This window comes from Pelodiscus sinensis, chromosome 1 (assembly GCF_049634645.1).
Source record: "Pelodiscus sinensis isolate JC-2024 chromosome 1, ASM4963464v1, whole genome shotgun sequence".
In the NCBI taxonomy this organism is placed as follows: Eukaryota; Metazoa; Chordata; order Testudines; family Trionychidae; genus Pelodiscus; species Pelodiscus sinensis.
The window spans coordinates 119,168,179-119,195,392 of NC_134711.1; the positions used below are offsets into that span (position 1 = coordinate 119,168,179).

The 27,214-nt window shown below is 44.2% G+C and overlaps 1 protein-coding gene and 1 long non-coding RNA gene across 5 annotated transcripts in view; one reads left to right on the forward strand and one right to left on the reverse strand.

The window, feature by feature from the left end:
- Positions 1 to 27,214, forward strand: part of RASSF8 (Ras association domain family member 8) — a 130,044-nt gene that overhangs the window by 86,391 nt on the left and 16,439 nt on the right. For all 4 annotated transcript variants that reach the window (XM_075898743.1, XM_006127671.4, XM_006127672.4 and 1 more), the window contains one exon: positions 12,726 to 12,929. In XM_075898743.1, coding sequence (XP_075754858.1) covers positions 12,827 to 12,929 — 103 coding nt within the window. In that variant the 5' untranslated portion in view covers positions 12,726 to 12,826. The remainder of the gene's footprint in view (positions 1 to 12,725; positions 12,930 to 27,214) is intronic.
- The window catches only part of LOC142818523 (uncharacterized), a 51,995-nt gene continuing 40,251 nt past the window's right edge, over positions 15,471 to 27,214 (reverse strand). Inside the window, exons 3-5 of the long non-coding RNA XR_012896027.1 lie at positions 22,705 to 22,876; positions 17,848 to 17,888; positions 15,471 to 15,706 (exon numbers count right to left, since the gene is read on the reverse strand). This is a non-coding gene — a long non-coding RNA (uncharacterized LOC142818523). The remainder of the gene's footprint in view (positions 15,707 to 17,847; positions 17,889 to 22,704; positions 22,877 to 27,214) is intronic.

Below are 27,214 nucleotides of genomic sequence, written 5' to 3' on the forward strand. Positions count from 1 at the left end.
GGAGCTGGGGAGGTGCAGAATAGTGCTGCCAAGTTCTTTGCCTCAGCAGCAGATGATAGCGGGTTCTTGGCAATTTCCCAAATGAGTATTTAATGAGCTCCCATCTTTTTGTATTACTTCTGTGTTAAAAGCAGCACTAGCTGAACTAACTTCATATCTACCAGAATGGAGTTGGAGTACCTACCAGGATCTAACCTATTGCCCTATATTATGACTTTACTGCTTGGAAATTTACCTTGATGAAAAACTCAATTAAAAACATCTTAACAATTGCCTGGAGATACAAATTACTTACTTGATGAAGGTGAGCCTTATACGTGGGCGATGGAAAGCCAGAGAAGTGTGATGTTTTTGTGTGTGTGTGTGTGTGTGTGTGTGTGTGTGTGCTGGAAGAATTGTGAAAGTAAATGCAGGCAACAAATCAAACTTTAGAAAAGGAACTCTCTTCCCCTCTCTCCTCCCTGCCTATTAATTTTATGTAACTGATGTTTCAGGTCAGTTTGTTTTAAAAATTCCTTTGTGGAAATAAATTATGTCCTCGTTTGCCCTATTATGCAGGCTTACCCTGAGGTCTTTTTCCCTTAAGGGCTTATGAGTTGGTAACTTAGGTTCTTAGACGATTATCTATTTAAGGAACGATGTGACCTTCTAACACTCAAGAAAATTGTCAAGAGTCTGTCACCATTTTAAAATCCGTGGCATGCTGGTTGAGCTTTAAATGCCTTGCATAAATTCTGTTTTAGAAATTGTATTTGTATTGAGAATTTCTCCTTTTAAATAATCATAAACTTAACTGACATTTAACATTTGTAAGCCAATTTCTTTTTAAAAACTAAACATTGCATTTGTAAGGCCTATTTTTTTCTTAGATTGCTTCAGTAAAAGCATTAAGTTTGAGATGTCAGTACATTCCATGCCTATAACTTTCTCAAAAATATAGTAGTTGAGGGTGACATTTTCTTATGTTTGGCCCTCAGTCTTGAAGTAGGAAAGGTATAGTTAGAGATTCAGTGGGTTTTTAAGCTTTATAATTTACATCCATCTTTCATGTTAGGAGAAGATGGAAACTTTTTCCCCCAGCTGTTAATTTTTTTAAGATGCTTTTTTTCTCTTGACTGAATGTTGCAGTCTCAAAATGAGGAACTTAGCAGGGGCTGCATGTGTTCCTGAATGAACTGTAAAGAATTGACTTAACAGTTAGTACTTCACAGAAACAAGAGTGAAATTACTCATTGTTGGAATTTTGAGAGAGTTACTTCATTAGTGCTCTAGTCTAAATGAAGGCAATTATTGTGGACAAATGTCTTCACTGAAATTCCTGACAAGGTCTTAAGCATTTGCACACAACAAAATACACTGGGTATTGTGAACTATGAACAGACAGGAATTGTCTGCCTTGACTAATGTTTTGTGAAGTTCATTAAGAAAATAACCTGCTCTCATACAGCAATGGGAAGAAATACCATTATGAATTGAGGGTATTTGAAGGAATACTCACTGTACTTGTGGCACAATAGGAATTTTGAAGCAGTTTACATACACTGTAGTTCAGTAATCTTCTAAATCTTAGTGCTGCAATAGAATTAGTTCCCTAGATCTCAGCTTTTTAATAACAAACCATTCTACTCCAGACCACATGAACTGCAAATATGGACCATGTGTATAAGCCCATTCAGAAGTAACCTCCACCAAAAATTGCTGTTTTCAGTAACATTGTATTTGCTCCGTAATTGTTGAACAAATTAAGTGAGATTTTAAAGATCTGGACTACTAAAGGGGCCTAAGAGGTCACCATAATGTAGTGAATGCTGATTTTACGTGGAATGACTTATGCTGGAATTCATATTAAGTATGTGCATGATTGATTGATTGTATAGTTAGTGCTGGAAGAAAGGGTTGACACCTCAGAGAGTGACCTCTTCTGTCTGCTAAACAGGTAAAGCCTAGATAGCATCACTATAAGTTTCCCTACGCTACAATAGCAATAAACCACATCTGCAGGGCTGACCTACGAAGATGAGAAATGTTTACTTTCCAGGCCCATTCAATCCTTGATCTCTACTTAAACTGCCAACTAAAAACAGTTGTGCCAGTGGTTTTGTAATGTGGGCACCTAGAATGTGGACTGATGTTGTTAGTTTCTTTGCTACAGAACAACAATTCCTCATCAGATGGTCACCATTAAACTGAGTCAGATTCAAAGTGGAGACTCGGGATGTGAAAGTTTTCACAACCTCTTTACAAGCAGTCCTCACCTGAGTCTGACCCAAACATAGAAGAAAAAATCTAATAGGATCATTCTGGAGAGCTACAAGCAATGTATGGAATACTTTTTGATTGGGTGATACCTGTCTCTTTGCTTTATATTTTCTACTTCCAAACTGTGGGCTGCACTAAGATCTAATACAGATGGAAATCGCTGGGACTCAGTGGCAGTCCTGAGGTAAGCCTATAGCCTGAAAAACTTCCCAATTGCTCCTGAGGTCAGCAGAGATCTTAGAATAGTGAATTTTCTTTAGCTAGGCTTGACAGAAGGTGTTTTTGTTAAAACCAATGTTAAAAATGCTAAAGAACCATTCCTAATAGTGGCAAAATAAGAGGAAATTAAATAGGCCAGCTGTTCCATTGGTATACGTTGCATTTTGTTTCTTAGCAATCAATTTTGTGATGCTTTCAGGTAGGGATGTGAAAGTATACATGTGTAGATGGTTTCATGCACCCGCTTCTCCCACACTGCTGCCTCTGCATCAGAGGCAGCAGTGGGGGAGCGGGGCGGGACAGGCAGGAGATGCCTCCTTCCCTGTGTGTAAATGTGATTACACATTTACCTAAATAAACACATATTAATATTCCTACTTTCAGGGTGCTTTGAGATGTGCCAAAGTGTGCCAAGTCTCATTGCACCTTGGCTCAGACTTTTGAAGCACTGCAGCAAGGATTGACTAAGATGCTTTTGTAACTATTAGCAGTACTATTAGCACTATTGACCAAATACAGTAAACTTCCGATAATCTGGCACCTTTAGGGCCCCGGGGGTGCTGGATTATCAGATATGCCGGACTATCGGAAGGGGGGGCTATGAGAGCTGTGGGGTGGGGTGGGGTGGGATGCGTCCCTCAGCACTGCGGGACCAACCCGGCAGCACCCCAGCTGCTCTGCCCCAGACTTCCCCAAGTCAGCTGCTGCTGAAGCTGACCAGCAGCTGACTCGGGGAAGCCTGGGGCAGAGCAGCAGGGGTGCTCTGCACCTGGCTTCCCCGAGTCAGCCGCAGGTCAGTTTCAGCAGCGGCTGAATCGGGGAAGCCGGAGGCAGAGCAGCTCGAATTGTCCGGCTGCCCAGAGCACTTCTGGGTTCCAGATGGTGCCGGGCCATCAGATGCCGGACCACTGAAGTTTTACTGTAGAACGGCAATGGGTAGCTGGCTCTGTATAGGCAGCTGGATTTTACGTTCACTCTGTGGCCATCCTTCAGCTCCCCAGGTTGAAAAACTCTCTTGATGTTATAGCTTGATTCAGTGCTGAGGGGTCACAGCTCAACACTGTAGCCAATCATCTCTTACTCCTACTTGAAAGTAGGAATAAGAGATTCTCCGGAAAAGGGCTTTATTCCGGAGGATCGTGCCAGTCTAGATGCTTTTTTTCCGGCTTTTCCCCAAGCCGGAAAAAAAGCGGCGGACATGTTTATTTAAATCCGCGGGGGATATTTAAATCCCCCGCGAATTTCCCTATGCTGACTTACCTGTTTTGCATCCCTTTTCCGTGTTTAGGGGTCAGTGTAGATGTAGCCTGGCTGTTGCCAGACCAGAGAATCCCGGTTAAGAGAGTTTCAAGCTACAGTATACCAACATATAGTGGCACTTCATTTTTTCTTTAGAAAATAAGAAAATACAAAGAAAACAGAAAGGAACAAAGAGATTTAAGGAAAAGGGTTTGAGTGTGGTGAGTCAACATAAGTGAGGAGATCCAGATATATGGGCCAAATTGAAAGAAGGCACAGAAGAGAATGATGAAGGTTTGATTGAGCAAAACCTTTACAAGTTTGACCGATGTAGTTGAACCAAAATCCTGGACCTAAAACCTTTAAGAACTTTATAACATTTCTGATGAAAGCCATACTATGACTCATACCCATCTCCTTTATAGATAAGCTTTAAACCTCCTTTGGAATAGAAATATTATAGAAAAACTATGAGTCATCCTTACAGCTCTTTCCAGTCCGGGAACTAGAGCAACATGCCACAGATTTTTTTTTTTTTTTAGTAGAATTATAGTCAAATCTCCAAGCTACTGGAAGTTCAGTTAACCATTTAGCGTGAGAGCTTTGATCTAGTTCTCCCCCACCCTTTCACCCCCGCCCTCGTTATGGTAATTAATTTGTATGCTGTTCAAGGCAAGAGCTGAATCGAGCCATGTTCTGTGTTCAGAATGTGCTTAACATATTTTGATTGCTAATTCCAGTGTTTTTTTTGTTTTCTACCAGCAGAAGCCTCAGTGAGAAGGCAGAAAAACCAGTAGTAACTGGACAATATTATGGTTTACTGGCAACAAACTGAATTGAATAAATGTGTGTGGGAGGGGGAGAATCAGATTACTTTTTCTATTGCAGTCTAACGTCATAGGTGAATAGATCTTTTGGGAAAAGAGATGGTTATGAAAGCCAAAAGATTTTTCTCTTTTCTCAGACATTCCTGTAAACTTTTTATATCCTATTCTTACCATCCAGATTCACTCCACATTATATTAGATTGGTAACAGTTTTGCTCTGTGGAAGCATGCTATGTATTTTGAATTCACTACATGAAGCCACAATGTTTTGAAGTCCATGTGTGTATTCCATTTGGCAGATGTCAAGAAACCTAATGTATTAATGTCTTTGGTGACCATGCAGTTCTTTTGTTCAGTCCTGTATATGAGCACTGTTGCTATGCTAATTGAAGCACATACAATAGGCTGCTTTTTTGTTTTGCTTTCCTTTTCCTTTTCTTCCAATAAGATTATTTGGCATTCTTTATATTGAAAATGTCAGTATTTTTCTTTTGCCTTTAAACTGTTGCAAAAGTGAGTTTATTATTCAGATCATTTGCTTTTTTGAAGCAGGAAATGACTGCAGAATTATACTAAATAATGCTTTTCTGATTTTTTTTCCCAAATAAAGGCATTCAAAAATAGAAGTGCAAAACTATGTGCTACACTGAAACCAGGACTGTTCATTATATATGCTGACTGGGGAGAGAAGCAGGAACACCAGTTGTCTTGTTAAATTAAATCAATACTTTGAATGTTGACAGACAGAAAAACTATTAAGGCTGTCAGATGCTTTGACATCTGTTTTGTCACACAGAAAGATGGCCTGTTTTGTGCCAGTAAATCTGAACTGTCCACTCTCAGCAGTATATTAAATTAATTAGCAAAGTTCTTTACATTTTCACTTGGAATAAGAAGTCTATTTGCAGACAGCCTTTCTAGGAATAAACAATTAAAGATGAGTGATGGAGATTTTTTCAAAGTCTTTTCAATCATTCTGTTAGATTATGGATAAAAAAAGACCTCTTTGACAGCAGTCAATCAGATGAGCAATTTCAGTATTTGCACTGGTAGGTAATACTTGCATATGTGGGCTGTGTTTGAAATACAAATTTATGTTTAGGACACACTTTTTTTTTTTTTTTTTTTAAGAATCCCTGTGGATTCTTAAGTACGTGTATGTGCGCGCGCGTGCACACACACACACACACACACACACACACACACACACACACTTTTAAGATCTGCTTTTCTTTATACATCTGGAATCAAATATTCACTAGTCCTCATTTTTGTATTTTGAAATGTATTTTACTGCATTGTGTTTGTGCATGCTGGACAGACTTCCCTCAAAGCTGAATCATAAAGATCTGCATTATCATGGAGTTCAGTGGGTTCTGATTCAGGCCTCATTTTAATGTTGGAGGGCAAAGGGAGATGTTGTTGGCTGTGAGTCACATCTTCCGTAATGAGGCTCAGTATGCCTCCTGAACAGCACTTCAGATAACTGCCAGTTGTAGCAAAGAGATGCTGGGTTGAAAACTGAATAATCTCTTATAGCTGTTGGGCTGGACTCCTATTTTCTTACATATAGAAGCTGAGAAGTCAATGCCGTTCAGTTGTCAATTTTTTGTAAAATATGAGCTAGTCATCATTTTTTTAAAAATTGGGGCCAAAATAATAGACTCTCCAAGCACAATTGTATTAAATTCATCAACACGATCAGGTTCCATATGTTTTGTGCAACCAGATCCTCTTTTTCCTTTTGCTAATCCCCTCTAACTTTAGGATCTCTTTTTCTTTGTTTCTGTGTTGTTCACTTTCTTGGTGCTTAACTCTTTCAAAACATTTTCCTTGTTTGATCATCTTTTATCTGTGTGGGATTAAACAAATATTTCAGTTCCCTTTGCTGAATTAACTTTTGGGTTATTTTTCGAATTCAGCTGCCTCTTACATTTTAAAAGGCAAACCAGCATCACTGGTATCCTATCTTAAGCCATCTAGGTAATGCTTCCATAGAGTTTGCTTTGAAGTCTTTGAAATTCAACATTTTCACTGCCCTGGCAAGAAATTAACTTTTAGTGGGACATGATCCAGACTGATCTGCTTCGGCACGTGATCTCTCACACAACTTAGGAAAGCCGAACTGTTGCAAAACCACATTTATTCAGAACTGTTATTTTGAAACTAAAGCAGACAACCATTGCATAGTTTAACTGTTGCTAATGAGGTAGGTCTATACAGGCAGCTGATCACAACCGGACGAGGCCTTGGGGGACCTGTCCCCTGCGATGCCAACTATGGACGCAAGGGCTCATCAAGACTTCCTCAGAAGAATGGCCCAGAATCTGGGGGTCTAGGCTAAGGAGGTGAAGGAAGAGGAGGACCCTATGGTGGATATTATTACAGTGGATGGATCAACTAGAATCGCACCCGCTGAATAAGACAGTGGTGAAAATCACCAGGACCCTCTGGCAAACCACGGCATCCATACCACCGATGCAGAAGGGGGTCAAGAGGCGGTACTTCATCTCCCATGCAGGCCATGAACACTTATTCTCCCACCAACCACCGGGCTCGGTGGTGGTGCAGGCAGCCTGTCAGAGGGAGAGGCAGGGTCAGTTAGGCCCTATGCCCAAGAGCAAGGAGCCCAAGAAGCTCGATCTACTGGGCAGAAAGGCGTACACGACGGCGGGCCTGCAATTGAGAATAGCCAACCAATAGGTTATACTCAGCAGGTACGCCTATAACTCCTGGGTGACTGCTGATAAGTTCAAGGCCTGCTTGCCTCTGGACGCCCAGCAGGAGTTTCTGGCCCTTACGGAGGAAGGCAGAGTGGTCTCCAGGTCAGCCCTCCATATGGCCCTTGATGCGGCTGACTCGGCAGCGCAGGCTACGGCTACTGGCATCGTCATGCACCGGAGTTCCTGGCTCCAGGTTTCTGGCATCCCCCCGGAGGTTCAGACTACTCTGCAGGCCTTATCTTTTGAGGGCACAAGCCTCTTCTCAGAGCAGACGGACAGTAGGCTATACAGCCTAAGGGATTCAAGGGAGACCCTAAAATCCTTGGGTCTGCATACCCCAACCCCACAAAGATGCCCACTGTTATCTCGGGGAAAGATACAATCAGGGAGCTAGGTTTGACGGCAGATGTAGGTCCCGGGGTGGTAAGAACAGGAACAGGAGATGATTCTCGCGGTCAGGTTCAGACCACAACTAGGGCCCGCCGCATAAGCCCCAGGGCCCTAGGTTGGGGGTTTGATGGTACGTTCGAGGACAGTACCCTAGCCACTATTCTAGATTGACCCTTTGCGGACAGGCTATTCCCTTTCCACTATGCTTAGACAACCATCACGTCGGACCGTTGGGTCCTCGAGGTGGTGGCAAGGGGATAGTCTGTCCCGTTTTTGTCCCTCCCTACCCCTTACCCTCTTCCCTATCCACTTTTCAGGGACCCCTCTCACGAGCACCTCCTTCAGCAGGAGGTCTCTACGCTCCTATCACTGGGGGCAGTGGAAGAGGTCCCTCTTGCCTTCGGGGGAAGGGTTTCTACTTCCTTATACCGAAAGCAAAGGGAGGTCTCCATCTCAGACTGGCCCTCGGAAGGCTAAATGCCTTAATACGAAAAGTGAAGTTCAGAATGGTGACGTTGGCCTCTACTATCCCCTCGCTCGATCTAGGAGACTGGTATGCCCCCCTTGACCTTCGGGATGCGTATTTCCACATTTTCATTTCTCCTCACCACAGGAGATTCCTGAGATTCGTGGTAAGGAAAGATCGTTACCAATTTATGGTGCTTCCCTTTGGCCTTTCCACCACTCCCAGAGTGTTTACAAAATGCATGGCAGTGGTAGTGGCCCTTTTGAGGAGGAAAGGTGTCCATGTTTAGCTCTGTCTGGACAACTGGCTCATCAGGGGGCAGTCAAGGGAGCAGGTCCAACAGTCCACAGCCCTGGCCAGGCAGACCTTTGTGCAACTAGGGCTCTGGCTAAAAGAGTCAAAGTCGACACTCATCCCAGCTCAGGTCATTGAGTTTGTGGAGGCAAGGCTAGATGCCACAGCAGGGAGAGACTGCCTCCCTGGATCCAGGTTCCAGACAATAAGAGGCATGGTCAAGGAATTTCAGGCTGCCCCATGACCACAGTGAGACATAGCCTGAAACTGCTGGGCCACATGGCACCCTGCATGTATATGCTTCGGCACACCAGGCTACAGCTTCGACCGCTGCAGTCCTGGCTGTCGAGGGTTTACAAGCCAGCTCGGGACCACATGGACATGGTGGTTACTGTCCCACCAGCGGTCCTGTTGGCACTGGACTGGTGGACAAGGAAGAGAGAGGGGTGCGGCGGGTTCCCAGTCACGCATCCCCCTCCCTACAGTGCAGATGGGAACAGATGCCGCCGAAGCCGGCTGGGGAGCTCACCTGGACGACCTGAGGACTCAAGGTATGTGGACCGAGGCAGAGAGGCGACTGCTCATCAATGTCAGGGAATTGAGGGTGGTACAGTTCGCTTGCATAGCGTTCCTCCCCCATCTAAGAGGCAGCTGTGTCTCAGTTCAGATATAGTACATGGTGGCTGTGTTGTCTATCAACGGACAGGGTGGTGCTCACTCCTCTCCCCTCTGCCAGGAGGCGATAGCCCTTTAGGAACTCTGTGTTGCGCATGATATCTATGTGCAGGTGACCTACCTGCTGGGGGTGCACAACACCCTGGCGGATCGGCTCAGCAGGGCGTTTGCGGCCCACGAATGGTCCCTCAAGGAGGAGGTGGCCAGCACACTCTTCCACAGGTGGAGTACTCTCCTCCTCGACCTGTTCACTTTGAACTGCAACAAGAAGTCCCCCAGGTTCTACTCATACCGAGGGAAGGAGCGGGGGTCACTGGGGGATGCCCTGGTAGGGCAGTGGCCAAAGCACCTGTTGTATGCTTCCCCTCTTTTCTGCTGATTCACCAGGTCCTCCTAAGGGTCAAGAGGTCTGGGTCAACCCTGATCCTCATTGCTCCAGCATGGCCCCGGCAGCACTGGTACACAGCCCTCAGGAGCCTCTTGGTGGAGGACACCATCCTCCTTCCACAGGTTCCGGACCTGCTAACGCAGGACATGGGCCAGGGTCTCCTTTGTCATCTGGATCTACACTCCCTGCACCTCATGGCCTAGAACAGGGGTCTCCAAACTTTTCAGCCCGAGGGCCGCATTAACTATCAAACAGCAGTTCGGGGGCCGACTACACACTTGAGGTCCAAATAAAAAACAATCAAAACATGGATGTTGTTTTTAATTATGTATTTAATATTATTTTATTCAGTTATTTAATAACACATTCATACACTGCACATGAACACCTGTATTAGTGTGAATGGTGAAATTGTTTCCTGGATGCCAAAATAGCAGACATTTCTGGCTTTAGATTTGTTGTCCCTAACATCAACAGTGACCTGAGATTATCATCGGACAAGTTTGTTCTCAAATTGTTCTTCACGTATTTCATTCTTGAAAATGTTTGTTCACACAGGTATGTTGTTCCAAAGATTGAAAGGTACCTTGATGCAAAAGTTTTGACATTAGGAAAGTCTTCCTTGGGCAAAAACTGGTAAAAACCCACCAGTCCTATTTTGAACTTGTCCCTAAGGAGGTCATTTGCTTGCAACTCAATGACTTCCAGCTGCAGTTCATCTGGGCAACTGGCCACATCTGCTTCAAATGGGTTTTGAAACAATCTCACTTCTTCTGCCTTTGAATCCAAAAAGGTCTCCACGGGCCGGATGAGAGGGCCTCGCGGGCCGCATCCGGCCCCCGGGCCGTAGTTTGGAGACCCCTGGCCTAGAAGATCAGTGGCTTAGAGGGGAGGAGCTCCTCTGTTCGGACCCAGTTAGGGTACACCTGACGGCCATCGCGGCCTTTCACCGGGGGAAGGAGGACGTTCAGTGTTTTGCCCTGTCTATAGTTAAGAGGTTCCTGAAGGGCCTGGACAGACTGTACCCTCAGATTAAGACAACCCATTCCCCAATGGGACTTGAACCTAGTGCTTTGTAGCCTGATGGGAGCCCCATTTGAGCCGCTGGCTACCTGTTCCCTGACTCCTCTCTCCTGGAAGGTGGCATTCCTGGTGGTAATTACCTCAGCTAGAAGGGTCTTAGTTACACACTCTGCCCTCGGAGCCACCATACACTGTGTTCTCCAGGGACAGGGTGACCCTACACCCACACCTGGCTTTCCTACCCAAGGTAGTGTCTCCATTCCACATGTCTCAAGAGATCTACCTCCCAGTGTTCTACCCGAAACCTCACAGGGTGGAGGGGGGGAGACAACAGGCACTACACATGCTAGATGTCAGGCGAGCGCTGGCATTTTATTTGGATAGGACAAGGCAATTTCGTAAGTCCATGCAGCTTTTTGTCTCGACTGCGAAGAGAATGTAGGGTTGTCCGGTGTTAGCACAGTGTCTTTCCTCGTGGATTACTGCATGCATCAGAGCGTGCTACAACCTAAGGGGAAAACCAGTGCCCCATATCATGGCCCATTCGACCAGAGCCTGGGTATGGTCCACAGCATTCTTGGCTCAGGTGCCAATTCTGGATATCTGTAGATCGGCCACATGGTCATCAGTACATATGTTCACCACACATTACGCAGTCACATAGCAAGCTAGGCAGGATGCGGCAGTGGAGACAGCTGTGTTGCAATCAGTCTCAGTCTAGACTTCCGACCCCACCTACATTGTTATAGCTTGGGAATGACCTAGTGGAATGGATATAAGCAAGCACTCAAAGAAGAAAAGATGGTTACTTACCTCGTAACTGTTGTTCTTCAAGATGTGTTGCTTATGTCCATTCCAATGTTGCCCGCCTCCCCTTCGTCGGATTATCCAGTAAGAAGGAACTGAGTGGGGTTGGGGCCAGCAGGGGCATATATGCGCGGCTATACCGGCACCACTCTAGGGGGCTCCCTGGATGGCCCAACGGGTACTGTTAAGGGTAAAAAAAGTTCTGGCAGTTGTGCACGCGGTGTGCGCACACCTAGTGGAATGGACATAAGCAAAACATTTCAAAGAACAACAGTTATGAGGTAAGTAACTGTCTTTTTGTTCTTATGTCCACGTTGGTTTATAACTTGCACAATTCCTTTCCCTCCCTGGGTTTTATCCCGCTGATGCATTTATAGAGAGCAATCAGATATCCCCTCAGCCTTTTTTTTGGTTAGGCTAAATCAGCCAAGCTATTTGAGTTTCCTCTCATAAGATAGGATTTCTGTTACTTAGATCCATCTTATAGCTCTTCTCTGCACCTGTTTGTTTGAATTTTTCTCTCTCAAACATGGGAGAACATAATTGCACACAGTATTCCAGATGTTGCCTCACCAGTGCGTTGTATAATGGTATAATACTTTGCTGTCTCCACTCTATTTTCTTAACTACTTTCTTTTTAACAATTTCAAAGTATCCTAAAAGAGTTAAGCATTCACCTTCCACAAGGTTCAGTGTAAAAAGGGAAGAGGTGGCATATGAAGCTCACTCAAAAGTTGTCAGCTGGAAACCACTGCCTATTTGGGCTTGATTTGAGCTACTGAATTAGTGCTAAAAGTTTCTGCAACCAGTTACCAATCCCTTGAGAGATCCAATCAATGTTTTAGGGCCTCTTTATTCTATTTCTCATTTTTATTCTAGGAATTACCTTCTGCACACTTCTCAGAATGTTGAGTGTTTTGTTTGCTTTCCAAGTATTGAATGGTAGGAAAAACGTGACTAAAACCTTTAACCTTTATTACTTTAGATTAAATCAACATACCGGGGCGGAGGGAGAAGTATTTAGTAGGGAGACACTAGTAAAATCAGAAAAGTATTTTTAAAGCCCTGTTTCTTTACCTGTGTTAGTAAAATGCCATTTCTGCTAGATTTTTTTTTAACTTGGCGTGAGTGTGAGTATGTGTGTGATATGCTTATCAGTTTGTGTTGCTATGCTAGGGTTTCCAACCCTAAAAAAGAATGCAGAAATATCTTCAAAATGAATTCATTTAAAATAAACGTTGTATCTCTTTCCATATTAGGTTTGGCATCTTTGGGTTTAAAATGTTTGACACTGATGAGGCCTCTTTATTTTCTATACACACCCCAAATCCCATAAATATTCAGAAAATGTTTGGTTTTTTAATATAAATTGTCCAATGCCTTACACTAAAATGCAGAATTATTTTCTTTTTCAGCTAATTACTGGAAGTCAGCCTCATCATCTTCTGGTGTTGCTGCAAACATGACTTGACATCCTGATGACTGCGTTCATGGCTTCTGGATGATCTGATGCACGATGGAACTTAAAGTATGGGTGGATGGAATCCAGCGAATCGTTTGTGGGGTCACTGAAGTCACAACTTGCCAGGAGGTGGTGATTGCTCTTGCTCAGGCTATAGGTATGTTAAAGGATTGGTAGGAATGAATTGCTGATGCATTTTATTAAACCAGATGGAGGCTCACCTAGTCTCCAGAGAGGTGTAATACTCTGGTTTAATTTGGGTTGTTGGGTTTACCAATGTCTTATTGGCCAGACATCAGAGGGTGGAGCTGGTGTCCTGCGGCATACAGAAGGTCAGACTAGATGATCTGGTGAGTGCTTTCTATGTTTGCCCTTCTTCTAAGCCCCTCAAGGTTTGGCTAAAATATATAACTACAATAAGAGTCACTTGGAATTTGCAAAAAAGAAATGTATGCACACATCCTTTTGCAACTGTTAATCTGCTTCCAAAAAGCATTTGATTTTGAAATCTGCAAATGTTCTGCCTAAAGTTATTCTCCACTTAATAACATGATGCTTTTTGTTCTAGTTTGTAAATATAGCCCACATATTTTCTTTAATAGCTTTTAAGGACTAAACTGTTGGTGTTGGTTGCTTAGAACCAAGGGAAAACTAAGTTAGCACAAAATAACTAGCTGCCTTGTATAAGCTGGTGATGTTCGTTGAAATTCTGTGCATTGCAAGTATTCCTGGCTGCCCATTAACAGAGTGTAGTCTCTTCAGTTCTCTTCTTCATGTTACCCTTTCGTTAGCACTTTGAGGTGGGAGGTGTGTCTTGAATATCAGCATAAGAAGTGTGTTTAGTGTTCTGGTTGCTATTTGCTAAAACAATTTATGTAGCCATCATTCATTCAAGTACTTGTAGGGTATGTCTATGCTGGACACTAAGCCCAGGCTCTGATTTGGGTTTTATCCTTTCATCCACACTCACATCAGTCTGACTCGAGTCAGCAAGCACTCAAAATCCAGGTCCCAGGACTTTAGTAGGGACTTGATCAGGGCCTGAGTCCCACAGTGAGTCAGGTCCAAGCTCTGTCATTTTTTGCAGCGTGGCCTCAGGTCTATTCACAGACCCAAGTCAGAAGGTCTCCATAGGGCAGCATGGACCAGTTAGCATGGCTGAGAGACCGGAGTCCAGCAATTGTAAATCAGGTTTACAGTGCGGTGTTGACACTCAAACACAGGCTTAGAAATACTGAGTTCACAAGCCTGAGTTCCACAAATCCAGGTTTACTTGGCAGTACAGGTAATACCCATCTTGTTTTGTGAGGCAGCATTTGCTCACTTCTCCATTCCTTGCTGTGATGAGTGGGCTTCTACCAGTCTCTTATTGACAAGACAAGCAACAGCAGGCAGGAACATGTCTCTCCTTAGCAGTTCTACAAGATACTGACACTAATGTTTCACTGGTGTCTAAAAGGCTCCTTTTTTCTTCATTGTTTTAATCAGTTTCATATCAACAACTTTACCCATTTACTGCTGCAGCCAGAAGCCTGAGCTGTAATATTTTGACACCAGAACTAACTCAGTCATTACTTGCTCCAGTGACTCTAACCTTAAACCCTAACCCTGAAGCCTGCTTTCATCATCTCTCCCCTTAACAGTGGCCAGTTGGTGCTGCCAGTCTTCAAAAGTTATCACATTACAGGCAAAGAAATGCCATTAATCTGAGTGTGAGACCTCATGTCACTCGACCAGTAAGAGACTGGTGAAAACCGTGTCATCTTGGGAAGGAATGGAGAAATCGCCAAAAGTTGCTTAACTCTCAGTAAGGGCTTTGGATGGAAAAATGCCAGACAGTGATGGAGGTCAGCAGAATGCCATCTGAACACCATTCATAATGATGGAGCTATATTCATTTACACCTTTTGAAGGCCTACTTCCTGAGGACTTGGGGCCTGTCCATGTGGTAATTAGTAAGAATTCTGCCACTAACACACTCTTCCATGGAAAACACATTTCTATCTTGATTGTATTTCTGTTGGATGTAAATGGTTAGGTATGTTGTGGAAAACCAAACTTTCCATGTAGAATCCTGTTTTGTTCCCTCTCTAGAGATAGGTACAAATAGAAAATGATACTGGTCAAAGTTTCTAATCAATTTGGATTTGTTTCCATTTCACTTGGAAGCCAAAGTTGTGTTTGTATAGAAAAGTTCATTTAAAAAACCATCAGGGAGATCGTTACGACTGAAGGAATAAAAACATTTTCCTATAGATGTATAGAAGGACTAGAAATGACTTAGCAGCCTGGAGGAGATGACATGCAGCACTCTTCAGTAAAGAACTAGAACTACCAAGTTTTATTTTTACTTTATTATTGACAAATAATTGTCTCCCTGTCCAGATTTCCTCTAGTACTATATGATTGTTGCAAGATGAGGAAAATTTTACCATGCAATTTTGAGTCCGCAAAACCCAATTTCCATAAAAAGAAACAAAACAGTTCTTCTCCAAAAAGTAAAATTAAAAACAAGCAGCTTAACAGTTTAAATGGAAAACCAGGAAATCTCACTATGAAAAAAGAACTCCTGCCAGGAGACGTGAGCTGTTTTTTCCATTGTTCTCATGGTTGTCTATTTTAAAAACCAATACAAACAAGTCCTGCTAGTTAACCAGTGTAGTTTTCGGTAAATAAAATCTTCTTTTATAATTCCCCTTTTTTAATGTTGAAAACTAGAAGCCCATTTAAAAAAGAACTACTTAGAGGTGACATCACATCAATAATATTTGTGTTACAGCAGTGCCTAGAATCCCCAGGCAGCCCAGAGCCCCATTGCATAAGCACTGTTCAGTCACAGGCCCCCATCCTTCACAGTGGTATGAGTGAGCACAGCTGTCCACCTCTGCAGATCACATTGCAAGTTTGGGGATGTAGAATTCAGCTGAACCCTCTCTGGAAGAAAACAGTAACCTTTTTAGCTGATTAGAATGGGAAGCTTTAGGTGGATATCAGTAACCTTTCTTCAGTATGATGGGATAGGTTGTACCCTCAGCAAGATCACATATGACACCGAGCTGCGTGGATGATAGGGTTCTAAGTGACCTAGACAAATTGGAGGATTTCGCCATAAGAAATCTATCTTTCAACAAAGACAAGTGCAAAGTCTTGCACTTAGGATGGAAGAATCTCACACGCTGCTACAAGCTCGGGACCAACTGGCTAAGCAGCATTTATGCAGAAAAGGACCTGGGGATTACAGTGGATGAGAAGCTGGATAGTGAGCTCCTTGTTGCCAAGAAGGCAAATGGCATATTGGGAGTGCATTAATAGTAGTATTGCCAGCAGATCAAGAAAGTGATTATTCCTCTTTATTCAGCACTAGTGACGCTACATCTGTAGTGGGAGGCCCAAAACTGGATGCAATACTCCAGAAGGAATGTGGACACATTGGAGAGAGTCCAGTAGAGGACAGCAAAAATGATTGGAGACTGGGGTACATGACTTTTGAGGAGACACTCAGGAACTTGGCTTATTTAGTCTATATAAGAGAAGTTGGGGGGGGGGGGGAGGTCAGGGAATTTGATAATAGCCTTCAACTTCCCGAAGGGGGGTTTCAAAGAGGATGGAGAGAGTCTGTTCTCAGTGGTGGCAGATGACAGAACAAGGAGCAATGGTCTCAAGTTGCAGTGGGGAGTTATGTTGGAGATTAGAAAAAGCTATTTCATTAGGAGAGTGGTGAAGCACTGGAATGGGTTATCCATTTAGTTGGGGTTAAGGATGTTAAATATTGGTTAATTGACTAGTTGAGTAGTCGATGGAATTTCCATCGACTAGTCGATAGGCACTTCTGCATTCCTCCTTTGAAATGTACAACAGCCCCCACTGGGGCTCTTCTATATTTCAGAGGAGGAATGTGGAACACAGTGTGCAGCCCGGGGCCAGCAGAAAGTCTCACCGACTCCAGGCTGCATGCAGGTGCCAACTTTGAAGTGTACAAGAGTCCTCTTGTGCATTTCAAATTGGCAGTGCAGCATGGAGCCTGAGGTCAGCGGGAGACTCAAAGACTCCTGCTGACCCTGGGCTCCATGCTGCACTGCCGATTTGAGATGCAACATGGAGCCGGGATCAGCTGGGGAGTCCTCAGCTGACCCCGGGTTCCACAGTGCCACTTGAAAACGCCGCCTCGGTTGGAATACGGAGGCAGAGTTCAAAGGGCAGCGCTGCAAAGCTAAGCCACTGGAGATCAGCTGTGCGGCGCTGCCCTTTGAAGTACCCCCTTCCCCTCCCCCTTTGTTGCCTCTATCTGATAGATGCAACAAGGGGGGGGGGGAATCAACTAGTCGACTGACTATCTGATAAGCTTTTGCTTATTGGATAGTCAACTAGTCCTGAACATCCTTAGTTGGGGTTAGTCCTGCTTTGAACTAGAGGGTTGGGAGAGACTACTGAGGGTCATCTTCTATCATATTTTTTCCATTCCCTACCCTGTTGAAATATGAGGAAGAACAATGAATATTACGGTCATCCGTATTTGTCCCGTTTTTCCATAGTGATTTCCTCCAACTCCTATCCCCTATAGCCACACATTGCATTTGCTATGATTTCATTCCTCTCCAGGGAATAAATGGGTCCTTAATAATCAAAATGACAATGTATAAACATATGGAAACAGAATATTTCAGTCTCCAGAAAGTTGTCTGAATTTCTAAAGTCTTTTTATGGTTTTTTTTCCCCGTCCCAGCCACTGTTTCCTGTGGAAAATAATTAAAATGACAGTGTTGCTTTAAATAGGGATGTTTTTCACTGTAGCAAAGTATCAGCAAAGCATGGGCCCATTGAACAAGAGCCACAGCTGTCTGCATTTTTTTAAGAATCCATCAAAGCAATATTTTATTGGCTTCCTGGCGTATTTGTTTCTTTGTGAAAGCTAGATGGACTCTTGAAAAAAGAGCAAAGATTTGTTCGAGTTGTTCCAAACATGCATTACAACATTTTTATGGCTTAGCTGGGATTAGATCTGGGAAATCGCATAAAGGCTATCTTATTTGCAAGAAATTTCTGTTGAAAGCAGCAACGTCGGTTGTGAAACACACCTGCTGTAAAAGCTCCAAGATTAAATTGAGTTGCACCAAATCTACAGTGGATTAGAAAAACAGAGCACATTATTGCTTGAGTTTGCACACAATAAATAGTGGGTTTTAAAAAAAATAGCAAAGTGCAGTCTCAGGTTTATTATTGCAGAAATACTGAAGTAATCATGCAGTATAAAGTAGTACAGCTTAAAATTGGCATATGTTACTTTGAGAAAGTTGAGGTGGGTGAGGTAATATCTTTTACTTGAGTAACTTTTGTTGGTGAAAAAGATGTGCATTCAAGTTACATAGAGCTCTTCAGGTCTGAATAGCTCAAAAGCTTGTTTCTTGCATAGAATTCTATCTAATAAAATATATCACCTCACCCACCTGGTGTCTCTCTAATATCCTGAGACCAACACTACTACAACAACACTGCAAATCACATAGGTAACTTACGATATTCTTCGCTGCTTCTAAAGGTAGAATTGTTAATAGAACAGAAATACAATATAGCAATAAGATGGGCTGACCCCACATCTCAGTGTTGTTAATCAGGGATAATGCCTTGCTGAAATACGTTTTTTGTGACTCTTTCCCTGCCCCTTACCCCTCACAGATCTAATAACATTGCCATCACATAAAATGGTATTTTGCGTTCTTGTGGGTGTTGTTAATGAGAGAGAGAGAGAGCGTATTGTCTAGTAGTAAGAGTTGCAAGTGTAAGCCAGACCAGTTATCTTCAGATCTGCCATGACTTGTGCTCTCTGATCTTGGGCAAGCTTCTTGCTCAAACACCTCCTGTCTCACTTAACCCATCTGTAAAATGGTTATATCATGTGTAAACCTGAATGTTTGTGTGCTCAGATGGAAGGCAATAGAGGAGTGCAAAATATTTCATCAGTAAAATAACTTGCCAGAATATAGGGCTATTACCTTGGGCTCACACTTTTTTTTTTTTATTGGAGGACATAAAATGAGGGCTTGTCAACATGGCAAGTTATGATGTAGCAAGGCAGGGTACGACCCTACAGTGCATCAGCTTCCTATACAGTATCATCCTGTGTGGACACTGCTGCAGTCCACTGAGATCCCCAGAATGCAGCTTGCATTCTTGGACTTCTGCTGCACTGTAGCCGTGTTCACATGGGACTTCACTGTGCTGCAAAGTAGTGCTCTTGGCTTGCCTCATTATAACTTGCCATGTAGACAAGCCCTAGAGCCCTAGTTGCTTGTGCCCATGAATAAATTTACACACGTGCACTCCCATTGAACTTAAGAGGACTATTTATATCCATATAGCTTCAGAAGGGTAGCCAAGTCAGTCTGTAACAGGACATACTTAAACAACAAATAGTCTGACCTTGGATCTGGACTCATTATACTCCGGTCATCTGAAGAAGTAGGTAGTGCCCACAAAAGCTCATGATCCCATCTACATGTTTTTAGTCTTTAAAGTGCTACTAGATTATTTGTTGTTTAAGTATATCCATATAGTTGGGTGTGTATGTAGATTTGTATAAGGCTAGGGTCTAAATCTGATTTCCATTACCTTCTGCATGGATGGAGATCATGGGAGCACGTAGTCATTCAAACTCTCTAGGGGTACGTCTACACTACAGCGCTAATTCGAACTCACTTAGTTCGAATTAGTTAATTCGAACTAAGCTAATTCAAACTAACGCGTCTAGAACTAAAAACTAGTTCGAATTAGCGTTTTGCTAATTCGAACTAGCAAGTCCACATTGAGTGGACTCTGAACAGGGCTTAAGGATGGCCGGAAGCAGTGCCGGCAGGGCATCAGAGGAGGACTTAGAGCGTGGAGCTGCTGTCTCAGGCTAGCCGAGGGCTGCGCTTAAAGGGTCCCGACCCCCACCCCGGACAGACAGTTCTAAGGGGTGCCCCGCTTGCAAAGCAGTCCTGGCTTGGATTCCCCGGACTACCCACACTGAGCACATCACACCACTCGGCCATCAGCCCGGCTGCACTTGCCGCAGGCTGCCATCTGGGGAGAGGGGGCAATCGGGGAGCTGCAGGAGAGCTTCCACCCCCAGAAGCCCACAGAGCCAGCCCAGTCCTCCCCATTGGGGGCTCGTACCCCATTCCTCCCTCACCTCCTTCCACTTACCCTTCCCTAGCCCCCCTTCTTATTGATGTACAAAATAAAGATAACGTTTCTTCCAACATTGACTCTGTCTTTATTGAACAAAACTGGGGGAGACTGGGAAAAGGAGGTGGGAGAGGGGAGGGCAACTAACATGATCAGGGGTTGGGAACAGGTCCCAGATGAAGAGAGGCTACAGAGACTGGGACTGTTCAGCTTAGAAAAGAGGAGATGGAGCGGGGACAGGATAGAGGTCTCTAAAAGCAGGAGTTGGGTGGAGAGGGTGCATTCAGAAAAGTTCTTCATGAGTTCCCATAAAGAAGGACTAGAGGACACCAAAGGAAAGGGATGGGTATCAGGCTTCAAACTAGTAAGAGAAAGTTGTTCTTGACAAAAAAAAAAGAGAGAGAGAGAGAGAGAGAGAGAGAGAGAGAGAGAGAGCGAGCAAAGAGTTAACCTGTGGAACTCCTTGCTGCAGGAGGCTGTGAAGGCTACAACTAGAACAGAGTTGAAAGGGAAGTGAGATCAAGTCATGGAGGTTGGGTCCATGGAGTAGTCTTAGCTAGGGGGTAGGAGTGATGACCCTGCCCAAAGTTTGTGGAAGGCTGGATAGGGATGGCACGAGACAAATGGCTGGGTCACTGTCTCCGGTCCATCCCCTCCAGGGTCCCTAGGGTTGGCCGCTGTCGGCAGACAGGCTACTGGGCTAGATGGACCTTTGGTCTGACCCAGGATGGCCATTGTAAGCTCAGGGCTCAGGGTCGGGGGTCTCAGTGGACCCCCTTGATTTTCATGCACACCTGCTCCTGGGTGGCCAGGCTGGCAGCTCTCCTGCCCTAGCCGGCCACTTTCCTGTGCCTAGTGCGGAGATCGTGGATGAGGTCCACGATGTCCGCACTAGCCCAGGAAGGTGCCTGCCTCTTGCGGTCCAGGGCAAGCTCCCTGGAGCCGCCAGCCTGGTCCCGGGAAGAGGGGGTGGGCTGGGGGACATTGGGTGGGTGGCTCTGTGCCGTTCCAGGTGCAGGGTCTGCTGGCTGGGTGCTGGCAGGCTTGCACCTGGCACGGGCACCGTAGCCAGCCCGTGCCCCTTTAAGGGGTCCGGGGCCGGGAGGGGGGCATAGAGTTTCCCTGGTGTTGGCCAGAGTGGCCACCAGGGAAATCTGGGGAGGGCTAGCCTCCCACTAGTTCGAATTAAGGGGCTACACACCCCTTAATTCGAACTAGTAAGTTCGAACTAGGCTTAATCCTCGTAAAATGAGGTTTTCCTAGTTCGAACTAAGTGCTCCGCTAGTTCGATTCAAATTCGAACTAGCGGAGCGCTAGTGTAGCGGCTATGAATGTTAGTTCGAACTAACGTCCGTTAGTTCGAACTAACATTGTAGTGTAGACATACCCTAGACTTTTAATTTTTGATTATTTTAATCATTGTTGGCATTTAATGGAAAATGAGTTCAGGTAGCCAGACTGTCTTTATTGCTATGAATTTAAATAGTTTAAGCCTGGGTCACTTAGTGGATCAAGTGTCAACTTCATGGTTCAAAGGTATTGAGTTCAAACCTTAAATTTTGATTAAAATTACTAGCAATTATTTTTCCTTCAATTCCATTAGAGCTTTCATGTTGCTACTCTTGCTAAATCAAACAATCTGACCTAAAAAGTTTAGCATGTTAAAATAAAAAGGTGATTGAAAGTATAGCTCAGCCATACGTAATCTCTCTAAAAACAACCATGTTAGAAAACAGCCTTTTAAATGATCATGATAAATAGGGAAGAGTTAAATTTCCCCCTCTCCCATCTCTTTCGTGGGGTTAGACACTCACACATGAGAGATCTCAGCAGATGGTTAAGGGACCAGATTAGGCTTATTTGTGTCCTATACACGATTCCTTTCTGAATGTTTTTATAGCAGTCCCATCTTAACTAGAAATTGCTAGGCTGGACCGGACCCAAGCTCCATGAAGTCCACTGTGCTGTCTCTGACTATGGTTAGTAGCACATGTTAGAATGTGGTGGATGAAGCATGGCAGTAGATACCTATGGAATAATTTAACAGGGACACTTCCCCTCATCCGCCACAGTGAGAATTTGTTTTAAGCCCTGAAGCATGAGAGTTTCTATCCCTTCCAAGCTCTTGGTAGCTGATAAGCCTGACTATTGTAACTCTCTGGATATTGTAGTTATCCATACAAATGTCCAGTCTAGGGATGTAAAATCCTGTTTAGTAAACCGGTTATATGTTAAGGTTAACGGGGTGAGGTTCATCAAACTCCCTCCCAGACCCTGCACCCTCTGATTTCCTAAACCCTTTCCCAGGTCAGAATCCTTCTCCTACAGCCATACCACCCCCTGGATCCTGCACCCCAATTCCCTGCCCCAGGTCACAACCAAACCCTCTATATACCTCCTCCCATCTTAACCAGGTCACAACTCTTCCTCCACCCCATCCCACAACCTTCCCTCAGGCCAGAAACCTCTCCTACACCCATACGTCTACCAGACCCTGTATGCCAATCCCTTGCCCCAGGTCACAATCCCTTCCTTCACCCAAACTCCCTCTCAGACCCTGAATCCTGGCCTGCACCCCAGTCCCTTACCCTGAGCTCCCTTCTGCACCCAGCCTCTGACTCAGAGCCCCTCCATAGAAAAGTGTGGCCTTGACCACTTACAAAAATCTTGGTGTGGCCCTCCATCAAAAATTATTGCCTACCACTCGGGTAGGTGCTGATTCTCTTTTCCCAAAGTTTCTCATTCTGTTCCCCTTCTCCTTCACTTACCTTTCTGTCTCTTTGTCCTCCACTGCAGTCAGGGCTCCAACCAGATGCAAGTTATACCAACAAGAAACGTTGTCAGGGTCAGGAGAGGAGCCAAGATTTTGTTAGGAATCCTGAGGTACACCCACTGTGTTCTTCATACCTCACATCTGTAGTACAAATGTAGATGTTGCTTCTGCAATGGGAAGTGCAATGGTAGAGAGACTAGTAAAGGAACATGATTTTTGTGATGTTACTATAGTGTCTAGGAGCTCCAGGTAGGGTTGCCAGGTGTCCGGCTTTCTACCGGACAGTCCAGTATTTGCACCCTCTGTCCGGTAGAAAAATTCAGAAAATACTGGACTTGTGCAATGTCCAGTATTTTCTAAATTTCCGGCTGGGCGCCGGACGGAAGCCTGGCAGGGGTGGGGGAGTGACTGGGAGGCAGGCCCGCTATTGGCTCTGGGAGCCCTGTGGTCACATGCAAAAGCCGGGTGAGGCGGGGGCAGTGGCTGGGACTCCCAGCCACTCCCCCCCGCCCGGCTTCTGCACACAACCAGAGGCTCCCAGCGCCAGTCACAGCCCCGCCTGCCAGTTGGGAACATCTGGTTGCGTGCAGAAGCCAGGTGGGGGGCATGGCTCCCAGCCACTCCCTCCACCCCCGCCTAGCTTCTACTAGCAACTAGAGGGAGTGCCTGCCGATATTTTGGGGGGTATATCTGGTAACCCAAGCTCCAGTTATTGAGGAGGAGCCCGTTGTGTACAAACAGAGCAAAAGGGTGGTTCTGAGGGCTTACAAAGAAGGTGGGCAGCAGCAGCAGCACAGGTGACTCAATGTCTTTGTGTGTCTGAGGTAAATCAGATGAAATTCAGCAAGGACAAATGCAAAGTATTCCACTTAGGAAGGATCAATCAGTTTTGCAAATACAAAACAAGAAATGGCTGTCTAGGAAGGAGTACTGCAGAAAGGGATCTATGGGTCATAGTGGATCACAAATTAAATGAATCAACAGTGTGACCTTGTTGGGAGGGGTGGGGAGAAAAGCCAACCTCATACCAGAGTGTTGTGAGCAAGACATGAGAAGTAATTGTTCCACTCCACTCTGCGCTGATTAGGCCTCAACTGGAATACTGTGTCCAGTTTGGAGCACCACACTTCAGGAAAGATGTGGACAAAATAGAGAAGGTGCAGAGAAAATTTATTAAAGGTCTAGAAAACATGACCTGTTCTGGCAATACACAGAACTACAAAACTGTCCATGGACGTATTTTGTATATTAAAACTTCAAGTAAACAGTTCTTACTATGCTGCAGGGCTACTCAACACGGCCGCATGCGGCCCATGGCCTGTTTGTTTGCAGCCCACAGAGTCATCTGGGTTTACGTAGGACTCAACGTGCAGCCACTAGTGGGAGTAAAAAAAAAAAATAATATAATGTAATGGTCTTCTGCTGATATTCATTTTAGTAGTTAAATTCCTGGACTGTCATTGCTCATTAAATGCACTGTCATATGGGTGGAAATCAGGTAAATATTGCATTTTATTAATATCAGCAGAACTGACTTAAATGAGGCCTGTTTGTTGTGTAGTCTTGCCTTAATCTTTGTATTCATGCCCGTCCGTCAGTATGAAAGAAGCTATTTGCATGTATATTTGCATGTATATGCAACCACACTTAAGTTGCATCCCTTGGAATGTGCTGTGAGTATCATTGTGGCACCCAGGACTTCCAAACTTGACTAGCCTTGCTATATACTGTGTATTTCTAATGGAAGGATACCAACATTGGGTACTAATGGAAAATAATTGGCGCATGTAGGGGGCCAGCATTTGTCACGGGCTTTTTTTAGCTCCTGGACTGCTGCTTGTCTCGAGGGAAATTGTATAATATAGGATTACTGACTTCTTTTCTCTCAGTAATGAACTTACTCTATAGTTTGTCCATTGACAAACTGTTTTCATTGGCTCATTGATCCAATAGGCATATACAAAAATAAAGGAATATTTTAAGAAGATGCACATACTTTAGTGAACAGAGAAGAATGTATAATTGTATTGTTTAGGCTGTAATAAGCAGGCATCTTAATTACAGGTCATACACTTAAACCTTCAGATGCCCCTAATCCGGGAACACCTATAGTACGAAGGAAGAAATGGCCTTGTGTGCTGCTGCACTCCTCCCCAGCTGGGGAAACAGCAGCACACAAGGTCACTTCCCTTGAGGCTTTTCTCTGTTGTTACCATAGCCGTGGGAGTGGCAGGCAGGCAGGGAGGGAGGGAGGAGCCGCAGCACCTTCCATAGCCCAGCAAAATCATTATTCCAGTATGCCATGTCTCCTAGGGTTGCTGGATTAAAGAGGTACAGGTGTATGGTAATATATCTGCACAAGAGGTCAGAGTTAAAACAAGGCATGCAACCTTAGCTTTTGACATGTTATGCCTTTTGAGTGCTTAACTGCACATCTTTAATGTTTTCTCAACCTCATTTTTGTATGGATTTGTGTGATTAAATATCGAAACTGCATCAAAACAGTTCAGAAAGATGCACTATGTCTTACTGAGTTGCTGGCATGAACATATGCTGCAAGAATCAGAAAACTGTGAATTTATCTTTACTCTGAAAACCACTATTCTTTATTAGGAATCAAAGCCACTTCTCTCTTTGCTACCGGTGACAGATTACAAACAGTGATTTTGGCTTTGAAGGTTTCTGACTCTGATCCATTCAAAGGTTTGTTTTGAATGAACTTTGCATTTTTACTTACGAATTAGCATTACCATTATAACTAGAGTTTGAAGTTTGTTTACAGCAGAAGATTAATCTATACCATAAGTGGCCTGGAGAACAAACCAAATAGTATTTGGCTTGGATAAAAGGTTATTTTGTTTTAGGGCAGCACTGGATTCAAAGCATGGTTGTTGGACTATATAAAATTACTGACTGGCCCATACTGCAGTTCTTTTATGCTGAGCAGAGATTGTTAAACTTACTGTTTTTAGGATTATATAGTGACCTTGAAACATTACCCAAGACAGTTGTCTTTGTCCACCATGTCAGTACATACCTTCATGCATTTTCTTTTTGAGATTGCATTGTTTATCCCCTCCCCCTTTTTTTTCCTTGTTCTAATATTGCTTTATGGTTTTGCATTTAGTAGCACACTGAATGGAAATTGTATGCTATGCACTCACCTAGTAGGTGCTGTTTAGACTTCCAAGGTTTCTTTGAACCTGACTTTCTGACCCAGAAAGAACATTAGCAGCATTACTGTGACTGCAAGATAAAAGAGCTATGAGCATTTAGGATTAACAAAGTAGAGCGCAAAGCTACAACCTTTGCTCTGAGATTCTAGAACATGTTTTTCCTCTCCTGGATTTAATGTTTAATTTTGCTATGAAGAACTGCATGAGGCGTGATTAACCAATAGCCACATGGATGCTTAGTACAAACTGTACGATAGTACATGTTGAATGTAGAATATTTTACATTGGCAAATATAATCTTCAACTGGATAACTTGGCACACTGGCTCTTTTTCAGCTATTTTTTTTATTCTGGTAAATATTAAAACTGATTCCAAGAATTTCAGCCAAGTAGATTGGTACACTGATAGAATTTCCTCCAGTGCTTATCTTGAGTCACTATAAACAGTATTTCACTTTTTTGAGTTTGGACTGCTGTTTTCCTTTTTACTTGTTTCATTTTGTCTGCCTCTTTCATGCAGAGGAAAACAGTGGGTGATCTGTACATACATATGCTCTCCTCTAATGGAGAAAATGTATTGAGACCAAGTCTTCCCTTCTCTCTTGTAACTAGCTAAATATCATTAATGTGACTATATGCTCTGTTCTTGTAGCTATGCCAGTGCTAAGATATTAGAGAGACAAAGTGAATGAGGTAATATCTTTTATTGGACTGACTTCTGTTGGTGAGAGAGACCAGCTTCTGAGGTTACACAGAGCTTGTCTTCAGGTCTGGGCTAGTAACTGATCTCACACCCACCTTGTCTTGTTAATATGACTAATCAGCTCCAGCTTTCTAGTCAATCTCTCTGTCATATTTTTAGTTCCTTGGCATAGTGAAGTAGGAGCTCCGAAACAGTAATACAGGCTGGATCTCCCTAGTCTGGGTCCCTGGGGACCTGACTGGTTCCTGACAAGGGAGTTTTCTGGACCAGGGAAAGTCTTGGGGGCATGGGAGGGGCGCTAGCCTGTCCGCTGGGCTCCTCTCCCCAGCTACTTGCCGCTGTTGCCCTGAGGGCTCCAACATACCTGGCAATCCTGCCGGCCACACGAGCTCCGGCGAACCCACCAACCACAGGAGCTCCGGCAGCGGCCCTGTTGGTGCTCACAGCCCCGCCAGCTGTGGGCTCCGCTGCCCCATGAAGTCCACTGGCTCTGCTCCCAGCGACCTCTGTGCTTGGACTCTCTAGTCGAGCAACATCCATGGTAAGGATGTAAAAGAGTAGTCGATTAGTTGACTATCTAATAAGCCTAGGCTTATTGGGTAGATGAGTCCTCTACTCACATTCCA